The sequence below is a fragment of the Platichthys flesus genome, chromosome 8, assembly GCF_949316205.1.
Source record: "Platichthys flesus chromosome 8, fPlaFle2.1, whole genome shotgun sequence".
Lineage (NCBI taxonomy): Eukaryota > Metazoa > Chordata > Actinopteri > Pleuronectiformes > Pleuronectidae > Platichthys > Platichthys flesus.
In genome coordinates, this window is record NC_084952.1 from 3,177,211 (window position 1) to 3,187,501 (window position 10,291).

The 10,291-nt window shown below is 43.1% G+C and overlaps 1 protein-coding gene across 1 annotated transcript; it reads left to right on the top strand.

The window, feature by feature from the left end:
- Positions 1–465: 465 nt before the first annotated feature.
- Positions 466–10,285, top strand: nudt6 (nudix (nucleoside diphosphate linked moiety X)-type motif 6). Its single transcript, XM_062393629.1, has 5 exons — positions 466–853; positions 1,730–1,933; positions 5,197–5,252; positions 9,148–9,202; positions 9,472–10,285. Exons 1-5 carry the CDS (start codon positions 547–549, stop codon positions 9,852–9,854), a joined length of 1,005 nt encoding a protein of 334 aa, XP_062249613.1. The 5' UTR covers positions 466–546; the 3' UTR covers positions 9,855–10,285.
- Positions 10,286–10,291: the final 6 nt, after the last annotated feature.

Genomic DNA, 10,291 nt, shown 5'->3' on the forward strand with positions numbered 1-10,291 from the left:
GAAACAAACGATTAATAGAAGTAACATAAAAATAAATACAATGTGAATTCCCACTGAGGGATCGTGTTATTTTATTTCTGCTTTGCTTTCACCAGGCAGTAACACAGGATAGAAAACATTAAAGCTATTAAAAACATAAATAAGACACATTATGCGGTAATAAAAATTGTGAAATTCAATATTTTTATGCCATTTAAACAGGCAATGTGCAATATTATATGTATTGTGTTAAAACGTTTATATTTAACGAGATTAAAAGTTGAATTGTCTGATTTATTAGCCGAATTTACCATTAAACACCAGTTCTTCTTCTAATTCTAACCACTAACCCGGTGAGTTAACGCATTAATATAAAATTAGTTAAAAAGTCAGATTTGTGTATGAGGTTCGTCACAGCGTCAACCTGTTGTCGTGGGTATCTCCGCTCGGATACTTACGGTATTGACGTAGCTTCCGGGGCGGAGCTTTACGTAACCGTACTTGAGAGTTCGAACTCAGCTTCGAGAATCTGGAAGAATTCCACGTGCTGTTTGATTTCTTATCAACATGGCTGCCGCTTCTTCTTCGCGTTCTCTTTTCAAACTGCTGCTGCCGCTGCTGAGGGAGCCGTTTCGCTGCAGGACCTCTGGTGTCACACGCACAGCGGTCCGTGCGTTCTCCCGACCGGCCCCGGCAGGTGGTTCCGTGCCGCACCGAGCAGAGGGCACCGGGGCTGTGAGCGGTGACGTGACCGGGACTCGATCCGGGGCTCTGACAGGGGCCGTGGACCGGTTCGGGGGCGTCACGGTGCAGCTGAGTGACGCCGGTTTACCCGCAGACATCAGCGAGAGTGTGTTCAGCGACTTACTGCGAGGTTTGTTGTTGTTGTTGTGTAACTGAGAACTGCACGTGTTGTTTTTGTTTTATATCAACTCACACGATGTGTGTGTGTGTGTGTGTGTGTGTGTGTGTGTGTGTGTGTGTGTGTGTGTGTGTGTGTGTGTGTGTGTGTGTGTGTGTGTGTGTGTGTGTGTGTGTGTGTGTGATGCAGTGATTCATTGCTTTTCTCGTTGTTTAATTTCCCATTTAGATTGTGTTGTTCAAATCTCCTTTAATTGATAATTTTTCCATCATAAATACTTTATTACAATGTAATGTGTGATTCTCATGAAATCAGCAGCAGTGAATAATCAACATACAAAGACAGGATAAAGGATCATGGACAGATGCTACAGATGTTAAGTTAATAATTTAAACTATAAAATGACTCATCATTTATAAATTGGCAAAGCAATAATAAAATATTAAGTAGAATATTGATAACAAACTTCTTCTTACATTGACAGCTGCTGTTTAAAACATGCAGCACACACAGACTCATAGTTCAACAACTAACAAACTAATAAAATGAGGGATATTGATGACCCGGAGTTGTTTAAGCTGTAAACTATATGATTAGTCTTTGATTAAATGCTTTAATATCACATTTATTAAAGAATGATTGAAAGACATCTTCATCTATAGTTAATGCTCCAAACATTAGTGTGACAAGGCAAAAGCACAAAAATAAAAGTCTCCTTCCGGCACATTGTGTCTGTTCTTCATCTTTGTCTGTTATCTTCCTAAATCTGCCATCGTTGTACCAAGTGGAAATGTAACCAAAAGGCATCTTTCACTTTTGATCCATCATCCTCCACATTCATCTGGTTCTGCAGTTTACTCAGAACTATTTGACTTGTGTTCTCCACAGATGCTTTGGTGCGGTGGAAAGCCGAGGGGAAGGTGGCCGTGTGGCTCAGAGTCCCCATCTCGCTGAGTCGATGTGCGGCCGCCGCCTCTACTCACGGCTTCACGTTCCACCACGCCCGACACGACCACGCCGTCCTGGCCCTCTGGATCGGAGAGGGCCAGAGCAGACTGCCGGGGTTTGCAACGCACCAAATTGGAGTGGCAGGTAGAGATTCTACACCTGAAATTTCATCCTCTGTGACAAAATGAAATGAAACCACATTAATCTGCACACAAAGCACTTTATTTTTCTTTTATCCTCAGTGTAGGAGGTTGTTTGTCTGCTCGGTTGTTTTGTATTTTCAAACTTTGACCCACTTCCCTTGCGTAAGTGGAAACTCTCTCACACTGGGGAGAGCGGCAGCTGAAGGAGGAGCTGCCGTCCTCTGGTGCAAAGTGTGTGAGTGTCCACCAGGGGGCCACTTAAACACTTTATTAAAGCATGGATGCAATGGAATCATGTCAGAACATGTCCAGAGCATCTTTCATAGAGGGGGGGCTGGTGAACCACCAACCTCAGTGTCGGAAACAGATGAAACTAATGATTGGAATCTCAAGTATGCAGCTGCTTAGATCCTCGTTCCTTCATCCTTTTTGTCCGACAATCTGCTGGACATCTTAGATTCACTTTTAAAAAAAACCACCACTGTATAACTTTGGTTTAATGAAACATTTTTGGTGTTTGAAAACTTCTTATTGTTCTAGTTTGGGTCAAATAACATGAGAAACTGAGCTGAATAAGATGCTCACACATACTCTGCTGGACGTAAAGGTATCATTTACTCAAAAAATATGAGCTCAAAATGATTAATATTATAAGTAGTAGTAGTATTAATAATAGATATTCCAATATCCAATACCAGCTTCAGAAATGCTTCTGATTCGGCCTAAACTTTTGTGACTGGCATCAGCAACTACGTGAATCTATGTCCTGATCTGATACCACGTCTTTAAAATATATTAGATTCAAACAGATAGAAATGATCTTTTCCCAGAAAAACAGCTGTTGTGACGTACGGCCACTACACCAGGTCACGGTATCAGAATCAGGTAGGGTCTCGTAACATCTCTATTTATTAACGCCATTAATTCATACTTGGGATGGTAAATTTAATCCAAAATAAATGTACCGCAGGTTGAATAAACTGCTCTTCACAGAGTAATAACAGGAAATAAATGAAAGATAATATGTATTTAGGCTGATATACTCACTACTTGTGAATCATAAGTTTCATAGTTGAGTGCAGATCCATTAGTATTTGTTTTTTGGACGTTAATCATCTCCCCTCATTACAGCACAGAGTGATCCAGCAGCTGGGAACAGAATATTAACAAATGTGTTTCCTCAACACAAGAACAGTCAGCGTCCTGGACCTCAAATTCATATTTTCTATAAAAACATATTAAAAAACTTAATGTAAACTCAAATAATGAACATTTCCACAGTTCCTCCTCTGATGATTTGTCATATTTGTCTCATAATTCCTACCCCCCCCCCCCCCGTTTTCCCCTCCAATGCTCCCCTTGAGCATTTAGTTTCCTGGACTGAGGGCTTCTTAATGATAGCCTCTCTGAGCAGCGAGCAGGCCTCCTCCTGTGAAGTGCCAAATGGCTCAGGGAGCGGGGATGACATCAATTTCCACTTGCACATCCAAGTCCGGCCTTCAGGGCGACCCGGCCCTCTTTACACATCTGTGACATTCATTTAAGGAGGCCCGTCTCGGACGGTCCGATGGAGCAACCGGAAAAGAGAGAGTGGCCCCTCTGAGCTGTCGACACCGGCACATAGCTGCCTCTCTTAGTCACCGGAAGCCGAAAAATAAAAGCCCACTCAGTCCGGAGACAAATATGTTAATTGGTGAAGTCGACGTCATTCAGCTGAGTCACTCCGACTCTGTTTAGACTCAGAGTCAAGGATTCTGTCTTAACACGAAACTTCCTTAATGTTTCCTCCAAAATGTATGTACAGTTGACACTGTGGATGCTTGTAAGAGTCGGGAGTCCATCCACAGGTTTTTCTATAATTACTGTAGTTCTGACGTTAAATCAGCTACAATCAACATCTTCATATTGGAGTAGAACGTTACTCAGTAGAGCTCATACCTCTGTTTAGCCCCAATAAACAATTCAATCAAGAAGCAACAAATCACATACATTCACAGATAATGTGACCGATCTTTCTCCAGGATTCTCTGGGAAATGAGTGGAAATGTCACAAATCAACTCAACACTCCTGGACTTGCTCTTTCGTCCAGATCCGCACTCTATCTTGTAAATTGTGGTTTTTGGAAACATTTTTGACTTGACCTTGACCTTGACCTTTGACTTTGATCAGCTCCAAAATTTAGTCATATGTAGATAAATCCCAGCGTAATTTATCCACCAAGTTTGATGAAGATCTGTTCATGTGTGTTCGAGTTATTTTGTACATACACACACACACTCAATCCAGGACTTAGCATATATTGGATGATTAGATGAGTAGAATCTACAGATTAATACTTGAGTTGTATTGTATGTCTAGGTGTTTTTTATATTTTTTATTTGGAGCTTTTCCAGTCTTATCAACCAATCAAAGCATATTAAATTCACTACACAGAGTTTCTATACACAGAACTGTTTCTGTCACTCACCGTTCATACATTGTCAGCCATCGGGAGGCCGGGGATCAAACCACTGACCTCCTGGTTGGTAGGCGACCCTCTCTACCACCTTAGCCATATCCGAAATGTGCACTTTAAAGTAATAAATGTTTTTTCATTAAAGTTTGGTTTTGCGGCCCCCAAGTGGCCAGAAAAAAAGTCCTTGACTCAAATGCATTAATTACCGTTCCTAGATTTAACCAATTGAAACACTGGTTTAAATGGTTTAGTTCCAATGACCCCGTTTGTCCAAATCCTCGTCCGTCCAGCAGCGTCTCCCTTCACAAGAGAAGAAACAGGTTCATATGAAACAAACTTGACATCTTACGAGTCCCCGCAGGCGTCCGGAGCTGTAATCTGCTTACGGCTCTTCGGATAAACGTCAAGTTGAACTTTATTACGCTTTTATTTTGGTGTTTTTGGCCGTCGCTCTTGTGTACGGCCACCAGACTGACCGAGAAGTGGAATATAATTAAATCTTCGTCTTTTAAATTGTGAACCAGAAGCTCGGTAATGTCCTTCGTCAGGTTTATGTGCAGACGTGATTGATCTTCATCATCAGAGAAGAAAACTCATAACGCAGAGAGCAGACGTCTGACGGAGACTTTTTCCTCGACTCTGTGGAAGTTTAACGTTGTGTCCAAACTAATAATCAACTCTGAGCGGCTCTGCCAGTAGCTCTCCCATTAAAATGTTGTTATAGTAACCTCAGTTCAGAATGTGGATCAGATTACATAAGAACTTACATAATATTTAAAGTGACCATGTGATTTCTCTCTCTCTCTAGGTGCAGTAGTGGACGAGTCCAATGGAAAAGTTCTGGTCGTCCAAGACAGAAATAAGGTCAATCTTTTACTGTATTGATACTTAATACACTTTATTACATTCATTGAAAATGAATCAAAGCAAATACAATACTTTTATATGTTATTTAAATTTGTACATTGTGTTGAGTCGGAATTTAAAGACACGACAAATGTTAAAAAGTGAGATTTTGCGAATTAAAATGTAGATATTTGTAATTTTATGAGAATAAAGTGATAACATCTAATCCCAGCGGACACAGGGAAGAGGCAGGTTCACCCTGGACTGGTCACCAGTCTATCCAGCTGATACACAGAGAAAAGCAAAACCATCCTCACTCGCATTCACGGACAATTTAAAGTGTCCAGTTACCATAAGCTGCATGTGTTTACACTCTGGAAGCTGCGGGAAACCCACACAGGCTGAGCTGTACACACAGAAAAGGGCTTCTGACTGTGAGGCAACAGACAGCAAACAACTGCCCCCAGTTAAAAACTGCTCAGTAGACACTGGGACAACATTTGTATTGCCATGCACAACAGAAGGAAAGGTCTACTGGCGTTTAGACTCCCTGGTGACGAGGTAAAGAATCTGAGCCCAGGGGCGAGACACTTGTGGTGGTTGTGATGAGATGGAGGGATACTGCAGATCGGAATGAGACAGGAGGCAGGGGGCAGGAGGAAAGAGACAGGAGGAAGGAGGTCACATATAAAACCTTTGACATCATCGTCTGGCTGCTCTATTTCCTCCTGAGGTTTTATTTTCTTGCTGCCTGCCAGAGTTTTGACTGGGTGACCGGCAGGAGAAGTTCAGGTCTGAAAGCTCTTAGCACTGATTAGTGATTTACATTTCAACTGGCAGAACATCCCCCCCCCCCCCCTAAAAAAGGAGAAACCATAATTATTTAGAAAGTTAGTCCACCATCTCTTGACCCTGAGGTCACTGATCCTCTCCTCCTCAGTGAAGAAACAAGCTGTGACCATGCTGCTGCTCCACAAGATGAGTTGTGTTTATTCAGCGTGTTGTGCGTCGCCTGTGTCGACCCCCTCCGACCCTCAGCAGCTCACACTGAACACAGCCCTGCAGGACATTAACCGACCTCAAGTGTTTACACGAGCTGACTGTGCTCCATCGACTCAGTGAGCGTCCGTGTGTCCGCTCTCACAGAGCGCCGCTCAGCTCAACATGTTATTTAGCTCGCTCACTACAGCCCTTCCATTTATAACCTTTCCTCTCAGATTTGTTTGTGTTCTCCCTCGGCCAAAACAAGATTAGCACCGGGATCTGAAAGGTCAGTGATGCAGCAATTTTGCAATCATGTCATTAGAACAACCAGCGAACAGGACTCGACATGAACGTGTACAGATGTTCTGATACCACGTTTCTCTTCCTGATACAGAAACATGTGCATTTAAAATAACAACTTATAAATTGTTATGTACCAAAATCTGGTGCCAATCCCCCATTGCAACACTGGAAAAGTTTGAACTGCTCTTTGGTGACTCTCTTTGTTATTGTTGACATCTGACTGAACAACTGTGAAGATGTAATTGTGACAATCGATAAATTAAACATTTGCCAAACAAAGCTACACCGTAATAGAAAATGAAAAAAACGTTTGGTTGCACAAGAGCCTGCTTAACGCCTGAACGCACGTTTCATCGCTCGCTGTCAAAGAACAATAAACTCCAGAGGGACGAGATAATCACTGCTTCAGAAAGCCTGGCAGACGAGATGAGGAGCTCATACCTCCACCGAGGAAGTCACCTCAAGTTCAGTCATGACACCAAACTGCGACATGCACACTGCTTTCAGACATGAGCTCTGGAAAACATCTGGAAAACATCTGGAAAGACGTCTTTCTCGCCTTTCACATATCAGGAACCCTGGGAGATAGTCTTGGTCAGACTGGGTGGAGCAGCAGGAGGCAGGACATGAGATCACGTGTGTTTGTTTATTGTTCATCGTCATCGTGTCGGTTCTTATCACGAAAAGTTCTGGAATCTCCTCGTCTTTCCACGTCGATATCATCCCTGGATAACTTGTGTAAATGTCAAAAAATGCACTGACAAAGAAAGAAGAGAAACCAATCCTGGATCCGCCCCCCGAAATTAATAAGTTCTTTCCTTTCCGTTTCCCAGCCTCCCGCCAAGTTTCATGGAAATCCATCTAGTCGTTTTTGTGCAATCTTGCTCACAAACACACAGATGGACGGGGGTGATAACATAACCTCTGTGGTGGTGGTGGTGGGGGGGGGGTGATAAGAAATGAGCCATGATACTGTCCAGCTTGCAGGAATCTGCAGAGTTTAATGTATCTGGATGTATTCTGTTCAGAAGCAGAGGGAAAGAGTTAGTGGCCTGGAAGTTCAGGGAGGGTTTTTTTATCTCCTCCTCCTCCTCCTCCTCCTCCTCATCGAGCTGTTTACTGGAAACAGGCTTTATAATAGTCTGGCCCTTGGCAGTAGAGGGACTCTGGCAGACCAAACCAGTTCAGAGCTCCTGAAGAGTTACCAGCTTCCTGATGAGAAACCAGGACGTTATCATTATCACTCGTACATGACAGAAGCATCAAAAGTGACAGATCCCCGTTCAGCTCATTTCATTCATCGGGAGGGGGGGGGTTTGATCCACTCGTCATCCGGTGACATTTACACCTTGTTCCTCTGCGGGTTTTGGTGTGAAAAGTTCACAAGTCGAGCTCCAGTGTTTTATTCTGAAAGATCACTCGGACTCGACCGGTTAAAGTTACAGAAACCTCCTTTTATTTCATCCTTTTTAGAAACAGCTCCAAAAATATATCATTCTGTCGACAAGACGAGCACAAGCACAGCAGAACAAAAATCTTTAGGTAACTACAAAAATAGATATACACACAAAAACTAACATCATAATTTAACCAGCAGCAAAATGTTATTTTTCAAGGTTAAGTGGTGAAACAGTTTTTTTTTGAAGACACACACATACACACACATTAAACACTCTTAGTGAGGTACTAAATATAAAATATGAAAAGATTCTCAGATCAGAGCGTTAAATCTCTGTGTGTATAATTATAATTTCATATGTATAAGACAACCTCTCTTTAAGATCATATATGATCCTCTACTGGATACCGTCATGTTCCTTAAGAGTAAAAAAAAAGAACAGCTTAACCTTTAAAATATTTCCTCTAACAAGTGACTTTAAAATGTGATATGACATCATAGACTGTAAATAAAAGATGGACGATATGACATCGCCCCAAAAGTGAAGCCAAATCATTTGTATTTGCCCTCTGGTGGACGGCAGCAGTATAACTGTCTCCTCCGTGTTGGTGGATGGGACATGGGCCAAACTAAGAGATCAGGACATATCAAACATCAATCCACTGTTTTCTGCTTATTGGGGCTGAGGCTGTGGAGGTACTGGGGCCAATGGGATTTTCCAGGCGTCCTTTACCCTAGCAATGCTTTCCGGGAGCATGTGGAAGTCTTAACTCCTCCCCCTCAGCCACCCGACAGAGAACGGTTATTTGATCCTTGTGTATTTACGTCAGATAACTTTCTTCAGCCATTCTAAGTCGTTGTAATGAGGTGGTCGAGCCTCCCTCTTGTCACATTCTTCTGTTCAAGCCCAACAGAGGAACTTTGACGCTGAACCTGATCCCAGTCTGAACCTGATCCCCCCACCGCCATTACAAATATGCAGTAGAACAGCATAAGAGCAGCCAACATGAATAACCAAATTATCCTTTCTACGAGCCCGGCCCGGCCCCTCGGGACCCCCCCCCCCCCCCCCCCCCCCCCCCCACCCCCCGGCTTTGGTCAGGTGTCCTCACTTTCGAGTGGGTCCATGATCCATCTCCAAACACAGTCCATGCTCAACACCAACAGATTCATGAGCAGCTGTTAAGTCCGTCTCACTTGGTGTTGAACTTTGCTCCTGACTTTCAGACGAAGAACGCGTGGAAGTTTCCCGGTGGTTTGTCGGATCCGGGAGAAAATATCGGTGAGTGTCGCACAAAACAGTTATACAGTACATCTAGCTAAACCCTTTACATTTAGATTTTAAGATTATGCATATACATTCATTTAAACGTAATAAAACAAGTCACTTATGCTGAGTCTCTCCCCAGCATTCCCTTCAACGTTTTAAAAGCAGCTTTAATATTTCATACATTATCCAAGCAGCACAAAATCATTTTTTATTATTATTTCCTTTCCTCTACATCAGTTTTCGTGGTGATTTGATATATATGTGTTATTTACCTTTCCCAGGTGCCACTGCTGTACGTGAAGTATTCGAGGAAACCGGCGTGCGCTCCGAGTTCAGATCTCTGCTCAGCCTCCGGCAGCAGCACAACCATCCCGGCGCCTTCGGCATGTCGGACATGTACATCATCTGCCGACTCAGCCCGCTCACGTACGACATCAACTTCTGCACTCAGGAGTGTCTGCGCTGCGAATGGCTGGACCTCACCGAGCTGGCCAAGACCAGCGACACCACGCCCATAACGGCTCGCCTGGCCCGGCTGCTGCTGCACGGGCTCGAGCGCGGCTTCGACGCCATCGACCTCAGCGTGGAGGAGCTCCCGGCCGTCTACTCTGGGATGTTCTACCAGCTCTACCACAGGCCCATTCCTCAGACACTGAAATCCTAGCACGCCATCATCAAACTGGGTCATGGAGGATCACGAGAAGCTATGTTGACACACGGGTTTGTCAGTATTAATCATGTTTAAAGTGTATTTATGACTGGAGTGTTTTGACTGTTGAAGAAATACGGTGCAATAGACTGATCTACAGCACTTTGTGCGTTTTAAAGAGTCTCACACGGTTCATCTCACATTGGACCCACACCACTGTTACCTCTTGTTTATACATTATTCTCCTGTGAAATTAACCTTCAGGGCATTTTACACACTTCTCTAATTATACAAGGACAAATCAGGGAATGTTGTTTTACCATGATATTAAGACAAACCCATTAAGACACTGAATATTGTAGAAAAGAAGTTTGCAAGGTTCCTAATGGGTTTTGATTTGTAGCGTTTGCTGTGTTTAGGTTTGTCAAATAAAATGTTAGAAAATTCAGCTG